Consider the following 16746-nt stretch of genomic DNA (forward strand, 5'->3'; position numbering starts at 1 on the left):
CAATAAAGACTTAGTCCCGGTCTTCTTATTAACTACCACTTAACCTATACATGCAAGCATCCACGAACCAGTGAGAACACCCTACAAATCTAATAGATAAATGGAGCCGACATCAGGCACATCAACCACATAGCCCACGACGTCTAGCCCAGCCACACCCCCAAGGGCCACAGCAGTAACCAACTTTAAACCATAAGCGAAAGCTCGATTTAGTCAGAGTAAAACAGGGGCGGTCAACCTTCGTGCCAGCAACCGCGGCTTAACAAAGGCCCCAAGTTAACAAACCAACGGCGTAAATTGTGACTAGGATCTTATCCTATACAATTAAGGTGGATATAGCCTCGTAGCAGTGATAAGCTTTACAGTGCCACAAACATCAACATAAAAATGACCTTAATCACCAAGACATATCCTACCTCACGAAAGTTGAGAAACAAACTGGGATCAGATACCCCACTATGCTCAGCCCTTAACAAAGGCTGTGCCCCAAACATATCACGCCCGCCAGAGAATTACGAGCCACGCTTAAAACTCAAAGGACTTGACGGCGCTTCGAACCCACCTAGAGGAGCCTGTCCTATAATCGACGGTACACGATTCACCCGACCACCTCTAGCCCCTCAGCCTGTATACCGCCGTCGCCAAGCCCGTCCCCCTGAGGGAGACAAAACGAGCACAATAGCCTCCCAGGCTAGCACGTCAGGTCAAGGTGCAGCCAATGAGGTGGAAGAGATGAGCTACATTTTCTAACACATAGAAATATGCAACGGAGAGCCCTGTGAAACCAGGGCTGTCAAAGCAGGATCTAGCAGTAAACTAGGAAAAGAGAGCCTAATTGAAGTAGGCCACGAAGTGCGTACACACCGCCCGTCACCCTCTTCAAGCCCGATAGTAGTACACGCGCCCCGGCAACGAGTACAACATAGGATGAGATGAGGTAAGGTCGTAACAAGGTAAGCGTACCGGAAGGTGCGCTTTGGAACATCAAGATGTAGCTTAAATAAAGCTTTCAGCTTACACCTGAAAATGTTCACCACCGAACCATTCTGACACCCACATTAGCCCACCCCCCCCCCCCATACCTGACAAGTTTGAACTAAAACATTTATAACACCCCAGTATTGGTGAAAGAAAGGCCTAGAGGCGCGACAGAGAAAGTACCGCAAGGGAAAGATGAAACAAAGATAAAACACAAGTAAAACACAGCAAAGACCAGCCCTTTTACCTTTCGCATTATGGTTTAGCAAACCACAAGTGGCAAAAAGAATTTAAGTCACCTACCCCGAAACTGAGTGAGCTACTAATCAGCCGCTAAACTTGAGCAAACCCCTCTCTGTGGCAAAAGAGTGGGAAGACTGCTTAGTAGTGGTGAAAAGCCTACCGAACCCAGTAATAGCTGGCTGCTTGGGAAACGAATTTTAGTTCTACTGCAAACTCTCCTACTCCCGCAACAACGGGCAAGGAAAAGTTTTCAAGCTACTTAATAGGGGTACAGCCCTATTAACACAGGACTCAACCTCTACCTAAGGGTAATCTGTCTTATTCTCACACCGTGGGCCTTAAAGCAGCCATCACAAAAAAGCGTCAAAGCTAAACCCCTAAAAATACCAACAACAAACTGAACCCTACACCACAACCAAGCCACCTTATAATATTAAAAAAGACTATGCTAAAATGAGTAATAAGAAAACGACTTTCTCCTTGCGCCAGCCTACATTCTTCATGACCCCCTATAAATCATCACACTTTCCCCCACACTCCTGCTGCTCAAATAAAAGGGGAACCCCTTCCCGTCTGGTTGACCCCGACACAGGCGCGCACAGGAAAGGCTTAACCTTTGCAAAAGGAACTCGGCAACAAAGACTCCGACTGGTTTACCAAAAACAGCCCCAGCCCTCTTAGTATTTGGGGTGATGCCTGCCCAATGACTACTAGTTAAATGGCCGCGGTATCTACAACCGTGCAAAGAGTAGCGTAATCACTTGTTCTTTAAATAAGGACCAGTATGAACGGCTAAACGAGAGTCTAACTGTCTCCTGCAAGCAGCCAATGAAATTGATCTTCCTGTGCAAAAGCAGGAATAGCCCCACCAGACGAGAAGACCCTGTGAAACTTTAATCGGCTAAGTCATACACACAACTAATAATCACCCATAATTACCTGGACCGTGACTTAGCGTTTTTGGTTGGGGTGACCTTGAAACAAAGAAAAACTTTTAAGAAAGCTATAACAAAGTAGCCAGTATCCACTGAGACCCCCACACCTCAAAGTACTTAAATGTAATTAGATCCGACAACGTCGATCCATGAACCAAGCTACTCCAGGGATAACAGCGCAATCCCCTTCAAGAGCCCCTATCGACAGGGGGGTTTACGACCTCGATGTTGGATCAGGACACCCCATTGGTGTAACCGCTAATAATGGTTCGTTTGTTCAACGTTTAAAGTCCTACGTGATACTGAGTTCAGACCGGAGCAATCCAGGTCGGTTTCTATCTATGACCCCGCCTTTTCCTAGTACGAAAGGACCGGAAAAACAAGGCCCATGCCACTAAAGTACGCCTTACCCATAGCTAATGTAGACAACTAAACTAGCAACCGGGATGAACCTGCCCCTCGAAACAAGAGCATGCTGGGTTGGCAGAGCCTGGCTCAATGCAAAAGGCCTAAGCCCTTTACTCAGAGATTCAAATTCTCTACCCAGTAATAGACTTTCTCATCGTCGTGCCCCCCGCTCTACTTATCATCTCCATCCTGATCGCGGTTGCATTTTTAACGGCCCTAGAACGAAAAATTATTGGCTACATGCAACTACGAAAAGGACCAAACATCGTTGGCCCACTTGGCCTACTTCAACCCCTCGCCGACGGATTTAAACTTGTTATTAAAGAACTAACCCTCCCGCTACTTGCAACCCCAGCCCTCTTCATCCTATCCCCAGCAGCAGCCCTAATGCTAGCCCTTACGATATGATCCCCCCTCCCCATGCCATTTCCCCTGGCAGACCTTAACCTAGGACTACTATTCCTACTGGCCATATCAAGCCTCATGGTCTACTCATTATTATGATCCGGGTGATCCTCAAACTCAAAATATGCCTTAATAGGTGCCCTTCGGGCAGTTGCTCAAACTATCTCCTACGAAGTAACACTGGCCATCATTGTATTATCTATTGTCTTACTGACTGGGGGATTTTCGCTACATGCCCTCACCACCACACAAGAACCCCTATACCTGCACTTAGCCACCTGACCATCGATAATAATATGGTATACCTCTACACTAGCAGAAACAAACCGGGCCCCATTCGACCTAACAGAGGGAGAGTCAGAGCTAGTATCCGGATTTAACGTTGAATACGGCGCAAGCCCCTTCGCACTCTTTTTCCTGGCCGAGTACGCCAACATTATATTAATAAACACCCTGACTGTCACCCTATTCTTAAACCCATCTACCCCCACTTCCATCCCAATACTCTTCACCATCGCCCTAATAAGCAAAACCCTTCTACTAACTATAAGCTTTCTATGAATCCGAGCATCCTACCCCCGATTTCGCTATGACCAGCTTATGCACCTTTTATGAAAAAGCTTCCTACCCACAACATTAGCCCTCTGCCTATGACACTCATCACTTCCAATATCAACATTTGGGCTGCCCCCAACAACATAGGACCGTGCCTGAATCGCAATAGGGCTCTTTGATAGAGTAGACAACAGGGGTTAGAACCCCCTCGCATCCTAGAGGAGTAGGGTTCGAACCTACTCAAAAGGAATCAAAATCCTTCCTACTTCCTTTATAGTACCCCCTAGAAGTGTAAGCTAATTAAAGCTATTGGGCCCATACCCCAAAAATAAGGGCTAACCCCCTTCACTCCTACCACATGCCCCTCTCCCAGCCAATTATCTTAACGACCCTGACCGCCACAACACTCGTCTTTCTACTATCAACCCACCTTGTACTAATATGAGCCGCACTAGAACTTAGCACACTAGCAATCCTCCCCCTAATCGCTAATAAATCCCACCCCCGAGCTATCGAAGCTTCTACAAAATACTTTTTAATACAAGCGATAGCCTCCACACTAATCATCTTCTCAGGAGCGCTCAACTATGAAATAACAGGAAGTTACCAAATCGCAGAGTTAACGGACTTAACCTCAATAATTGTGCTAACCCTCGCCCTGTTTATTAAAGTGGGACTAGTGCCATTCCACTTCTGAGTACCAGAAGTCCTACAAGGAATACCCACAGCTCCTGCAATCTTTCTACTGACATGGCAGAAGCTAGGCCCACTAGTTATACTCTTCTTAATTAGCCACCTCATCAGCCTTAAACTAATCTTTATAGTGGCCGTCTTATCCTCTCTTATTGCAGGTTGGATAGGACTAAATCAAACTCAAGTACGAAAACTAATAGCATTCTCATCCATCGCCCAAATGGCATGAATTATTGTAATCATTAAATACGCCCCATCCCTGACAATCCTGACTTTTTATATCTATTCCACTACCGTCTCCGCCACACTACTCACACTAGATAAAATATCAACAACCTCCACCAAACACCTCATTACCTCCTTCTCAAAATCCCCGACTGCAGCCACCCTCCTAACTCTCTCCCTTCTCTCGCTATCCGGCCTTCCACCCCTGGCCGGCTTTCTGCCAAAATGGCTAACCGTTAATCAACTTGTCTCAGAAAAAGCAACTTGAATCGCTCTCCTCATACTCATGGCCTCCCTCTTAAGCCTTTTCTTCTATCTTCGGCTATGGTACAACTCCTCATCGACCCTACCGCCAAATACCACAAACACAACCCGCCTCTGACGAAAACTAACCCCTCAAAGCAACCTAACCATTAACCTCCTTGTCCTGGCTGCCACCACCCTTCTGCTATCCGCCACATTAATGAAAGCAATTACCAAACAAGAAACCCCCAAAGCTAAAAGAAATTAGGTTCAAACTTCAAGCCGAGGGCCTTCAAAGCCCTAAATGGGAGTAAACAAACCCCCATTTCTTGATTTAAGGTTTGCGGGACTCTATCCCACATTTTCAGAATGCAAATCAAAAGCTTTAATTAAGCTAAAACCTCAATAAACAGGAGGGCTTTGATCCCACAAATATTTAATTAACAGCTAAACGCTCCAACTAACGAGCTTCTGTTTATTCCAAGCCTCAGTACTACCTAAAGTACATCTACGAATTTGCAATTCGCCATGAATTTCACCATGAGGCCTAGTAAAGAGGGGAATTAAACCCCTGTAAATAGATTTACAGCCTACCGCCATCAACACTCGGCCACTTTACCTGTGAACGCCCACCGTTGATTATTCTCTACTAACCACAAAGACATTGGCACCCTTTACTTCGTCTTTGGAACATGAGCCGGAATAGTGGGAACAGCACTAAGCCTCCTTATTCGAACAGAATTAAGCCAGCCAGGGCCCCTCCTAGGAGACGACCAAATCTACAACGTAATTGTCACCGCCCATGCCTTTATTATAATCTTTTTCATAGTAATACCCATCATGATCGGCGGATTTGGAAACTGACTACTACCCCTGATAATCGGAGCCCCAGATATAGCATTCCCCCGAATAAACAACATAAGCTTTTGATTGCTCCCCCCATCCTTCATACTTCTACTCTCCTCCGCCTGCGTCGAGGCGGGGGCCGGAACAGGGTGAACTGTCTACCCGCCCCTCGCCGGAAATTTAGCCCACGCCGGACCGTCCGTAGATTTGACAATCTTCTCTCTTCATCTCGCCGGAGTATCCTCTATCCTTGGTGCTATTAATTTCATTACAACAGCAATTAACATAAAACCCCCAGCAATATCCCAATACCAAACACCCTTATTTGTATGGTCCGTCCTAATTACAGCCGTGCTCCTTCTACTATCCCTACCAGTACTAGCTGCTGGAATCACCATACTCCTTACAGATCGCAACTTAAATACAACCTTCTTCGACCCCGCGGGCGGAGGAGACCCCATCCTATACCAACACCTTTTCTGATTCTTTGGCCACCCCGAAGTATACATCCTCATCCTCCCTGGATTCGGAATAATTTCCCACGTGGTCGCCTTTTACTCAGGCAAAAAGGAACCATTCGGCTATATAGGAATGGCATGAGCCATACTCTCTATCGGATTCCTAGGATTCATTGTCTGGGCCCACCACATATTTACAGTCGGAATAGACGTCGACACCCGAGCATACTTCACCACCGCCACAATAGTTATCGCTATCCCCACCGGAGTAAAAGTATTTAGCTGACTTGCCACCATCTACGGCGGCATTGTCAACTGACAAGCCCCGATACTCTGAGCACTTGGTTTCATCTTCTTGTTCACAGTAGGGGGCCTCACTGGCATCGTCCTAGCTAACTCCTCACTAGATATTGTTCTCCATGACACCTATTATGTAGTCGCCCACTTCCACTACGTACTGTCAATGGGGGCAGTCTTCGCCATTATAAGTGGATTCACCCACTTGATTCCCTCTTATTTACGGGATTTACCCTTCACCCAACATGAACTAAAAATCCAATTTATAATTATATTTGTGGGGGTAAATTTTACCTTCTTCCCACAACACTTCCTAGGCCTCTCCGGGATACCCCGACGCTATTCGGACTACCCAGACGCATACACCCTCTGAAACCTATTATCATCTATTGGGTCCCTAATCTCAATAACCGCAGTCGTCCTGCTCATATTTATTGTATGAGAAGCATTCTCATCCAAACGAAAAGTAACAGCACTCGAAATGACAACGACCAACATCGAATGGCTCAACAACTGCCCCCCATCCCATCACACCTATGAAGAGCCCGTATTTGCCCTAGTGCAAACCTCCTTTAAAACATACCACCCAGCCTCAAGAACGGAGGGAATCGAACCCCCACCTCTGGTTTCTAAGCCAGCCGCTACACCGCCATGCTCCATTCTCCTCAAAGAAGGATTAGTATACTTCGTATTACCTGTTCTTGTCAAGAGCAAAAAATAGGACACTAAATCCTATACCCTTCTATAGCTAACCCGATACACTTAGGATTCCAAGATGCAATATCCCCTCTGATAGAAGAATTACTGTATTTCCACGACCACACGCTGATAATCCTATTTCTAATCAGCTCCCTCGTATTCTACATAATTTCCGCCCTCCTCCTCCCCAAACTCTACCACTCGAGCGCCTCAGACGTCCAAGAAGTAGAAGTAATCTGAACTATCCTGCCCGCTATTGTCCTCATCTCAGTCGCCCTTCCATCACTTCGTACCCTTTACCTCATGGACGAAACCAACAACCCCTGCCTTACTATTAAAGCAACCGGACACCAATGATATTGATCCTATGAATACACCGATTTCTCTGCACTAGAATTCGACTCCTACATAGTACCCACACAAGACCTGCCTCTAGGCCACTTCCGTCTTCTAGAAGTTGACCACTGCATGATTACTCCAACAAACTCAACCATCCGAGTACTAATTACAGCCGAAGATGTGTTGCACTCATGGGCCATCCCGTCCATCGGAACAAAAATAGACGCACGTCCAGGGCGCCTAAACCAGGTCATACTCACACTGGCCAATTCCGGTGTATTTTACGGCCAATGCTCCGAAATCTGCGGGGCAAACCACAGCTTCATACCCATTGTCATAGAAACTATCCCATTAAACCACTTCCAACTCTGACTAAAAGACTGCATGTCCTCCTCACTAAGAAGCTAAATGGTTAGCACTAGCCTTTTAAGTTAGAATTAGGGGATTAACACCGACCTCTCCCCCTTAGTGACCATGCCCCAACTAAACCCAGAGCCTTGACTAACAACCCTTCTAATCACATGAATTTCCTTCATCGCCTTCCTTCAACCCAAGATTACCTCCCCCGCACCTGTAAACGACCCAACTACCCGCAAACCCCCAACCATTAAAACATGACCCTGACCGTGAACACAAACCTGTTTGATCAATTCCTAATCCCAAGCCTCCTAGGCATCTCCCTATTAATGCCGGCCCTACTAATAACTGCCATTCTCCTTTTAAACCCTAAAAATCAATGACTATCACACCCAACAGTAACAATCAAATCTTGATTTATTAATAAAGCTACAAAACAAATCATGCTTCCTATCAGCCCCTCAGGGCGGAAACAATCCTTAATCCTCATCTCCTTATTAATCCTCCTTCTCTTTACTAACCTGCTTGGCCTACTTCCATACACCTTCACCCCAACAACACAACTATCTATAAACATAGCCCTCGGCCTTCCTCTATGGCTGGCAACAGTATTAATCGGGCTTCGGACCCGCCCAACGGCCTCCCTGGGCCACCTTCTTCCAGGAGGGACCCCCACCCTCCTTATCCCGGGCCTAATCTTGATCGAGACAATTAGCCTACTAATTCGACCAATCGCCCTAGGTGTCCGACTAACAGCAAACCTAACTGCGGGCCACCTACTAATTCAATTAATCTCAATCGCCACATTAAACCTCTGATCCATAATACCCCCACTTAGCCTATTGACCTTGACAGTCCTGATTCTCCTCTTATTACTAGAATTTGCTGTGGCCATAATCCAAGCCTACGTCTTCGTCCTCCTATTATCCCTATACCTTCAAGAAAACACGTAATGTCACACCAAACACACTCCTTTCACATAGTCCACCCCAGCCCCTGACCCCTCGCCGGGGCCATAGCCGCCATATTATTAACAACAGGCCTGACCTTCTGATTCCACTATGACTCTAGCCTTATTCTATTGCTCGGCCTAATCACCACTCTATTAGTAATACTCCAATGATGACGAGACATTATCCGAGAAAGCACCTACCTAGGACACCACACACCTGCAGTACAAAAAGGACTACGCTACGGCATAATCCTTTTTATCACATCAGAGGTCTTCTTCTTCCTGGGCTTCTTCTGAGCATTTTATCACTCAAGCCTTTCCCCCACCCCTGAGCTAGGGGGACAGTGACCCCCAGTCGGAATTACCACCCTTGACCCATTTGAAGTTCCCCTCCTAAACACAGCTGTCCTCCTTGCCTCTGGGGTAACAGTAACCTGGGCCCACCACAGCTTGATGGAAGCCAACCGAACACAAGCAATTCAGGCCCTAACACTCACCGTACTCCTTGGCCTATACTTCACCGCCCTTCAAGCCATAGAGTACTACGAAGCCCCCTTTACAATCGCAGACAGCACCTACGGATCAACATTCTTCGTTGCAACCGGCTTCCACGGCCTCCATGTTATTATTGGCTCAACATTTCTCATAGTCTGCCTATATCGACAGACAAAATATCACTTCACATCCAACCACCACTTCGGGTTCGAAGCCGCTGCCTGATATTGACATTTTGTAGATGTCGTCTGACTCTTCCTTTACATCTCAATCTACTGATGAGGTTCATGCTCTTCTAGTATAAATAATACAAGTGACTTCCAATCACTAAACCCCTAACACACAACAAGGGGAAAAGCAATCAACCTTCTTACCATATTCATAGTAACCTCCATCACCGCCGCAGCCGTAATCACTATAAACCTGCTAATAACTGAAATACTACCTGACTCAGAAAAACTATCCCCCTACGAGTGCGGATTTGACCCCCTCGGCTCTGCTCGCCTACCCCTATCAATTCGATTTTTCATGATCGCCATCTTATTCCTACTTTTCGATCTTGAAATCGCTATCCTGCTCCCACTCACATGAGCCACCCACGCCCTAAACCCCCTAAAAACCGCCACATGGGCCATCATTATCTTCCTATTCTTATTCATCGGATTAACATACGAATGACTCCAGGGCGGCCTAGAATGAGCAGAATAGCCAACCCCCAAAGAACTAGTCTAACATAAGACCTCTAACTTCGACTTAGAAGATCACGATTAACCCCGCGGTTCTATATAATCACATCCATAAGCGTCATATTTTTATACTCCTTCGTCATCTGCACCATCGGCCTAATCATACACCACACACACCTACTCTCAACACTACTATGTCTTGAGGGTATGATACTGTCAATTTTCATGGCCTTGACAATATCAGCGCTCAGTTCAAACACCTCCTCATTCATCCTGCCACTAACAATTCTAACCCTTTCTGCCTGTGAAGCAGGCGTCGGCCTGGCCCTACTGGTTGCCTCTGCTCGAACACATAACACAGCAAACCTTAAAAACCTAAACCTCCTCCAATGCTAAAACTTCTTCTTCCCACAACCATGCTGATCCCAACAATCAACCTCCTCCCAAACAAAATTACCTGGTTGCCGCCAACAGCCTACTCGATTGTCGTAATGACCCTAGCCCTCCTAATCCTCAACCCATCTGACACTCTTATAGCCACTAGCCGCCTGGCCCTAGGTAGCGATCAATTCTCAACCCCTTTAATAATTCTGTCCTGCTGACTTCTCCCCTTAATACTTATAGCCAGCCAAAGTTCTATATTCAAAAACCCCGCCCCCCAAAATCACATATTTATCACAATCCTTGCAATACTTCAACTTGCTCTACTTATGGCATTTATGGCCCTAGACTTAATACTATTCTACATCTCCTTCGAAGCCACCCTAATCCCCACCCTTGTAATCATCTCCCGCTGAGGGGCTCAAACAGACCGCCTAAACGCAGGTATTTATTTTTTGTTTTACACTATCGCCAGCTCAATCCCGCTGATAATTAGCACCTTGGTAACCTACAACCTAAAAGGGACTTTATCTCTCCCCGCCCTACAACTAATTCCAATAGCAAACCCCCTCTCCTGAACAGACACACTTCTATGACTATCCATACTCCTAGCCTTCCTAGTAAAAATCCCCCTTTACGGCCTCCACCTGTGACTCCCCAAAGCTCACGTCGAAGCCCCCATTGCGGGCTCCATAATCCTAGCTGCAGTACTCCTAAAACTTGGCGGCTACGGCCTGTTACGAGTAGTAAACTTACTCACCGAACAAATAAACACTATCTACCTCCCCTTTTTAACCTTGGCGCTCTGAGGGGCCCTTATGACTGGCCTTATCTGTTTGCGACAAACTGACCTAAAATCCTTAATTGCCTACTCATCAGTAAGTCACATAGCCCTAGTAACGGCTGCAATTCTTGCGCGGAATCAATTAGCCCCAGCAGCCTCAATACTTCTAATAATAGCCCACGGACTGACATCCTCCATGCTATTCTGCTTGGCAAATTTCAACTATGAACGTACTCACACTCGGACACTCCTGGCAATACAAGGTATACAACTCACTACACCTGCCCTTACAACTTGATGATTTTTAGCTAGCGCAATGAACATAGCTCTCCCCCCAACAATTAACCTCATAGGAGAACTAACTATTATTGTCTCACTTTTTAGCTGGCTAGACATCACACTATTGTTAACTGGACTAAGCTCATTCATTACAGCAATCTACACCCTCCACATATTCTCATCCACCCAACAAGGAACACTACCCGCCCACACCACCCTCCTCCCACCTGCCCAAACCCGAGAACACCTCCTAATACTACTTCACTCACTACCATCGATTATTCTCATCGCCAACCCCCAACTCATCTTCCCCCAATAGCCCCAACAACCCACCCCATGATCTATTGAACCCCACTACGAGAAGGATCACGCAGGAACTCTAACTCCCGCTCCCAGAATTAATCACCTGGCCCTCTCATTATAGACCCCATATCTGGGTAAGTATAGTTTAAACAAAACATTAGAATGTGAACCTAAAAACAGGATACTAACCAATCCTTCCTTACCCCCCCCCGTTTTCATAGGTAACCAGTACATCCTCTGGCCTTAGGGGCCGGCAATCTCGGTGCAACCCAAAGTGAAAACACATGCAACAATCAACCCTATTTGTTACACTATTCACCCTACCCCCCTTCATCCTCGTACTATCCTGCTCCCTCCCAGCCCCCAAAACCCTCCACCCGGCTGACTTTAAAAGTATAATAACTAAACTGGCATTCTTGCAAAGCCTCCCTCCCCTCCTCTTATTAGTCTATAACAACACAACCGCTCTCTCATTCCAATGACACTGACTCAACGTAGGAACTTGCTCTGTTCACCTGGGCCTTAAAGTTGACACCTTCTCAGTCTTCTTTATCCCAACAGCCTTATTCGTCACATGATCAATCATAGAGTTCACCAAAGCATACATATACTCAGACCCCAAAATCACCAGCTTCTTTAACCACCTCCTAATTTTTATTCTAATGATGATCCTTCTAATCTCCGCTAACAACTTACTCATATTATTCGTGGGCTGAGAGGGAGTAGGCATCTTGTCGTTCAAGCTCATCAACTGATGATCCTTCCGAGCGGACTCTAACAAGGCAGCCCTACAGGCCATCATTTACAACCGCCTAGCAGATATCGGAATACTCGCTAGCATTTCATGAATGGCCCTAAATAGCCTCACCCTCGACGCCCAAGACGTCCCCATATCCCCCGACCACTCACTCATCCTAGCCATAGCCCTTGTCCTAGCAGCAGCTGGAAAATCAGCCCAATTTGGCTTCCATCCCTGGCTCCCAGCAGCCATAGAGGGCCCCACACCAGTCTCAGCCCTACTCCACTCAAGCACCATAGTAGTAGCAGGCATTTTCTTATTAATCCGAACCTCCCACATCATCTACAGCAGCCAAACAGCAACCACAGCCTGCCTGCTCCTAGGAGCAGCAACCTCCCTGCTCACAGCTGCCTGCGCCCTCACCCAAAATGATATGAAGAAGATTATTGCATTCTCAACCTCAAGCCAACTTGGACTAATAATGAGCACAATTGGACTTAAACAGCCCGAACTTGCATTTCTACACATCTCAACACATGCCTTTTTTAAAGCAATACTATTCCTGTGCGCAGGGTCAATTATCCATAGCCTTAACAACGAGCAAGATATTCGAAAGATGGGCGGCCTTAAAAAAGCAATACCCATCACCACCTCTTGCTTGACTATTGGAGCATTAGCTCTCACCGGCATACCCTTCCTCTCAGGATTTTTTTCCAAAGACGCCATTATTGAATCGCTAAATACCTCATACACTAGCGCCTGGGCCCTTACCCTCGTCCTACTCGCCACCTCCTTCACTGCAGTTTATAGCTTCCGCATGATTTATTTTACCCTACTAAACACCAACCGCCTAACACCCATGAACCCCATTAATGAAAACCCAGAAACTGTAAACCCCATCATACGTCTAGCTGTCGGAAGCATTGTAGCCGGGCTATTAATTTCAACCCACATACTACCCTCTAATACCCCCCAACTAACCATGCCTGGCCCAATCAAACTTGCAGCCCTCACCATCACAATAGCTGGCCTACTAGTCGCAATAGCCCTGACCTACGCCACCAACAAATTCCCCCCATCCACCAACGACACTCAACTGCCCTTCCTAACTAAACTGGCCTACTTCAACCTCCTATTCCACCATCTCTTCTCCACCACTGCCCTTTACATAAGCCAGAAACTATCTACCCATCTGACCGACCAAACATGATACGAAACTATCGGACCAAAAACATTAGCCTATCTTCAAACCCTGTTAGCCAAAACTATTACCCCCTATCACAAAGGAAAAATGAAACAGTACTTCAAAACCTTTTTACTAACCATTGCCGTAATTATCTTCTTCCTTCTGTTCTAAAAGAACGAAATGCCCCTCGCCGATGGCCACGAATGAGCCCCGTGATTACGAATAATACAATTAGCAGGGCTCATCCACACACCACAACAAATACTCACCCATTACAATACATCTCACTGACCCCTAATGACTCACCGACCACAACCTCACTCCAAGGCTCTCCCACACTAATCCACATCCCCCCTCACAAATACCCCCACGCACAACAGATCCCGATCAACAACCCCACTCAATAAAGAAACACAGCCCCCTTGGATACCCCCACCCCTCAAAACCCTATAAAAGGATCATCAGTGAACCCCACACAAAAAGCAAATACCACCAGTAAGCCCCCCAGATAAATTAATAATACCACCAGGGGCATAAAACTTCCACCCTCAACTACTACCAAACCACTACCGAACACAGCCACAAAAAGCAAGCTCACTACAGCAAAGTGGATCATTGAACTTGCCGCTACCATTATCGCACATACTAGTATAAAACAACAAAAAAACAACGTAATCTCCATCATTTTTATTTGGATTTCAACCAAAACCTGAGGCCTGAAAAGCCCCCGTTGTCCTTCAACTATAAAAACCCATGACCCACCAGCTACGAAAATCCCACCCACTTATTAAACTTATTAACCAAACCCTTATTGACCTCCCAACACCCTCAAACATCTCAGCTTGTTGAAACTTTGGATCACTACTAGGCCTAACCCTTCTAATCCAGATCCTAACAGGAGTCTTCTTAATAATGCACTTCTCATCGGGTGACACCATAGCATTTTCATCTGTCGCCTACACCTCCCGTGAAGTTTGGTTCGGGTGGCTTATTCGCGGCCTCCACATAAACGGGGCCTCTCTCTTCTTCATATTCATCTTCCTCCACATCGGACGAGGCCTATACTACGCATCCTACCTTCACGAGAGCACGTGAAATGTCGGAGTAATTATACTCCTACTCCTGATAGCCACTGCATTCATAGGCTACGTCCTCCCGTGAGGACAAATATCGTTCTGGGGAGCAACCGTAATTACAAATCTACTATCCGCCACACCCTACGTTGGAAGCACTGTTGTACCCTGAATCTGAGGCGGCCCCTCTGTAGACAACGCAACACTCATACGCTTCACCGCCCTACACTTCATTCTCCCTTTTGCCCTATTAGCCTCACTAGTTACCCACCTAATCTTCCTACACGAACGAGGATCCTTCAACCCCCTAGGAGTCAACTCGAATACTGACAAAATCCCATTCCACCCCTACTATACCCTAAAAGACACCCTTGGAGCAGCACTAGCCGCCTCAGCACTACTCACCCTCGCCCTCTATTTACCAACCTTATTAAGCGACCCTGAAAACTTTACCCAAGCAAACTCCATAATTACCCCCACACACATTAAACCAGAATGGTACTTCTTATTCGCCTACGCTATTCTACGATCCACCCCTAACAAACTAGGAGGAGTACTAGCCATGTTTTCATCTATTCTAATCCTACTTCTAATGCCCTTCTTACACACAACTAAACAGCAACCGATATCAACACGCCCCATGTCTCAGCTCCTATTCTGGGCCCTCGTCCTAGACTTCTTCGTACTCACATGAATCGGAGGTCAACCAGTAAACTCCACATACATCTTAATGGGCCAAACCGCCTCCGTGCTCTACTTCGCCATCATCCTCATCCTCATACCCACAATCGGACTCCTGGAAAACAAAATAACTAGCTTCATCTACACCATCAGCCCCCGAATCACCCCCATAAAACCAAGCCCCCATCCTAGTCGCCCCACCGCACTTCTCCAACAAAGAAAAACTCCACCACTCTCGTAGCTAAAAAGAAAAGCGCTGGCCTTGTAAGACAGAAGTGGACGACAAACACCCTCCCGAGAGTACACCCACTTAAGTCAAGGAGGCAAATAAAACTTTACACTTCGGCCCCCAAAGCCGAAATTCTAATTAAACTACTCCTTGCCACACATCTACGTTGTCGTAGCTTAAATACTAAAGCATAACACTGAAAATGTTAATATGGACAGCCAGTCCCGAATAACGCACCCCGGCCAACCACAGGCGCCATGTCATCAACCCATATTTAGCTCACTTCCTCCCTATGTATATCGCGCATTCATCTATTTGCCCCATACACACATCCCCCCACTCAGATTGGTCCACTGTACAGGGGTTCTCGCTATCCGCGTCATCTTTCGTTCAGTACTAACTATTACTAGCTTCAAGCTCATACCTGGACACGGCTTCCATGTATTGCTTTTTAAGAGGCCTCTGGTTATCACTCTCACGTCCATATCTTGCGATTGCCTGGACATTCGTCCCTCTTCTTAGAGGCCTCAACCCGCACCGTCTTGGTCTCCACTCATTTTTGTCCGTGATCGCGGCATCTCCAGCTTGAGCACATTTAGTGGATTTTTATTTTTTGGGGGAGAGTTCAGGTTCCACTTGGGCGACTATTTCTTTAAATTCCCGGTCAGTAAGAAAACACTCTAGACTTATAAAACTATAATACTTTCGCCCCGCTCTCACGCGCATACTCTAAATGCTCTATTGTACATCCCCCCCCCCCCCCCCATGTATCTGCGGCGGTTGGGGTTCAGGTGCACATATAGCTGCACCATTATAGGGCCATAAATTTATATTATAGGGCCATAAATTTATATTATAGGGCCATAAATTTACATTTATAGAGCCATAAATTTATATTATAGGGCCATAAATTTATATTATAGGGCCATAAATTTACATTTATAGGGCCATAAATTTACATTTATAGAGCCATAAATTTATATTATAGGGCCATAAATTTACATTTATAGAGCCATAAATTTATATTATAGGGCCATAAATTTATATTATAGGGCCATAAATTTACATTTATAGGGCCATAAATTTACATTTATAAGAGCCATAAACTTATATTATAGAACCATAAACTTATATTATAGAACCATAAACTTATATTATAGAACCATAAATTTACACACCACACCATAAACCCGAATCACAAACACCAAACAAAAATCAACCATCCAACTAAAACACCACATCGTTATTACCCCGAGAACTAACCAAAACTCTAATAA

At 46.0% G+C, this 16746-nt stretch overlaps 13 protein-coding genes across 13 annotated transcripts, besides 25 other annotated features; 12 read left to right on the forward strand and 1 right to left on the reverse strand. All coding sequences in view use genetic code 2, as the record gives it.

The window, feature by feature from the left end:
* Nucleotides 1-985, forward strand: an rRNA (12S ribosomal RNA).
* Nucleotides 986-1051, forward strand: a tRNA (tRNA-Val).
* Nucleotides 1052-2630, forward strand: an rRNA (16S ribosomal RNA).
* Nucleotides 2631-2705, forward strand: a tRNA (tRNA-Leu).
* On the forward strand, nt 2706-3671 carry ND1 (NADH dehydrogenase subunit 1). Its single transcript has one exon. The coding sequence runs from the start codon at nt 2706-2708 to the stop codon at nt 3669-3671; it is 966 nt and encodes a 321-aa protein (NP_758780.1).
* Nucleotides 3669-3738, forward strand: a tRNA (tRNA-Ile).
* A 1-nt stretch (nt 3739) lies between these two features.
* Nucleotides 3740-3810, reverse strand: a tRNA (tRNA-Gln).
* Nucleotides 3810-3881, forward strand: a tRNA (tRNA-Met).
* Nucleotide 3882: 1 nt separating this feature from the next.
* On the forward strand, nt 3883-4947 carry ND2 (NADH dehydrogenase subunit 2). Its single transcript has one exon. The coding sequence runs from the start codon at nt 3883-3885 to the stop codon at nt 4945-4947; it is 1065 nt and encodes a 354-aa protein (NP_758781.1).
* Nucleotides 4944-5018, forward strand: a tRNA (tRNA-Trp).
* Nucleotides 5019-5022: 4 nt separating this feature from the next.
* Nucleotides 5023-5088, reverse strand: a tRNA (tRNA-Ala).
* Nucleotides 5089-5090: 2 nt separating this feature from the next.
* Nucleotides 5091-5163, reverse strand: a tRNA (tRNA-Asn).
* A 4-nt stretch (nt 5164-5167) lies between these two features.
* Nucleotides 5168-5233, reverse strand: a tRNA (tRNA-Cys).
* Nucleotides 5234-5310, reverse strand: a tRNA (tRNA-Tyr).
* COX1 (cytochrome c oxidase subunit I) lies at nt 5307-6884 on the forward strand. Its single transcript has one exon. The coding sequence runs from the start codon at nt 5307-5309 to the stop codon at nt 6882-6884; it is 1578 nt and encodes a 525-aa protein (NP_758782.1).
* Nucleotides 6876-6953, reverse strand: a tRNA (tRNA-Ser).
* A 2-nt stretch (nt 6954-6955) lies between these two features.
* Nucleotides 6956-7031, forward strand: a tRNA (tRNA-Asp).
* COX2 (cytochrome c oxidase subunit II) lies at nt 7031-7718 on the forward strand. The gene has a single exon. A coding segment is annotated over exon 1 (688 nt).
* Nucleotides 7719-7796, forward strand: a tRNA (tRNA-Lys).
* Nucleotides 7797-7798: 2 nt separating this feature from the next.
* On the forward strand, nt 7799-7981 carry ATP8 (ATP synthase F0 subunit 8). Its single transcript has one exon. The coding sequence runs from the start codon at nt 7799-7801 to the stop codon at nt 7979-7981; it is 183 nt and encodes a 60-aa protein (NP_758784.1).
* ATP6 (ATP synthase F0 subunit 6) lies at nt 7951-8634 on the forward strand. Its single transcript has one exon. It carries the CDS (start codon nt 7951-7953, stop codon nt 8632-8634), a length of 684 nt encoding a protein of 227 aa, NP_758785.1.
* Nucleotides 8634-9417, forward strand: COX3 (cytochrome c oxidase subunit III). Its single transcript has one exon. A coding segment is annotated over exon 1 (784 nt).
* Nucleotides 9418-9489, forward strand: a tRNA (tRNA-Gly).
* ND3 (NADH dehydrogenase subunit 3) lies at nt 9489-9836 on the forward strand. The gene has a single exon. It carries the CDS (start codon nt 9489-9491, stop codon nt 9834-9836), a length of 348 nt encoding a protein of 115 aa, NP_758787.1.
* Nucleotides 9837-9845: 9 nt separating this feature from the next.
* Nucleotides 9846-9917, forward strand: a tRNA (tRNA-Arg).
* Nucleotides 9914-10210, forward strand: ND4L (NADH dehydrogenase subunit 4L). Its single transcript has one exon. The coding sequence runs from the start codon at nt 9914-9916 to the stop codon at nt 10208-10210; it is 297 nt and encodes a 98-aa protein (NP_758788.2).
* Nucleotides 10204-11577, forward strand: ND4 (NADH dehydrogenase subunit 4). The gene has a single exon. The coding sequence runs from the start codon at nt 10204-10206 to the stop codon at nt 11575-11577; it is 1374 nt and encodes a 457-aa protein (NP_758789.1).
* A 39-nt stretch (nt 11578-11616) lies between these two features.
* Nucleotides 11617-11682, forward strand: a tRNA (tRNA-Ser).
* Nucleotides 11683-11695: 13 nt separating this feature from the next.
* Nucleotides 11696-11765, forward strand: a tRNA (tRNA-His).
* Nucleotides 11766-11772: 7 nt separating this feature from the next.
* Nucleotides 11773-11844, forward strand: a tRNA (tRNA-Leu).
* A 1-nt stretch (nt 11845) lies between these two features.
* On the forward strand, nt 11846-13657 carry ND5 (NADH dehydrogenase subunit 5). Its single transcript has one exon. The coding sequence runs from the start codon at nt 11846-11848 to the stop codon at nt 13655-13657; it is 1812 nt and encodes a 603-aa protein (NP_758790.1).
* On the reverse strand, nt 13653-14168 carry ND6 (NADH dehydrogenase subunit 6). The gene has a single exon. The coding sequence runs from the start codon at nt 14166-14168 to the stop codon at nt 13653-13655; it is 516 nt and encodes a 171-aa protein (NP_758791.1).
* Nucleotides 14169-14237, reverse strand: a tRNA (tRNA-Glu).
* Nucleotides 14238-14239: 2 nt separating this feature from the next.
* On the forward strand, nt 14240-15377 carry CYTB (cytochrome b). Its single transcript has one exon. A coding segment is annotated over exon 1 (1138 nt).
* A 91-nt stretch (nt 15378-15468) lies between these two features.
* Nucleotides 15469-15543, forward strand: a tRNA (tRNA-Thr).
* Nucleotides 15543-15620, reverse strand: a tRNA (tRNA-Pro).
* A 12-nt stretch (nt 15621-15632) lies between these two features.
* Nucleotides 15633-15701, forward strand: a tRNA (tRNA-Phe).
* Nucleotides 15702-16746: a sequence feature (control region).

This window comes from Alligator sinensis, mitochondrion, assembly GCF_000455745.1.
Source record: "Alligator sinensis mitochondrion, complete genome".
NCBI lineage: Eukaryota > Metazoa > Chordata > Crocodylia > Alligatoridae > Alligator > Alligator sinensis.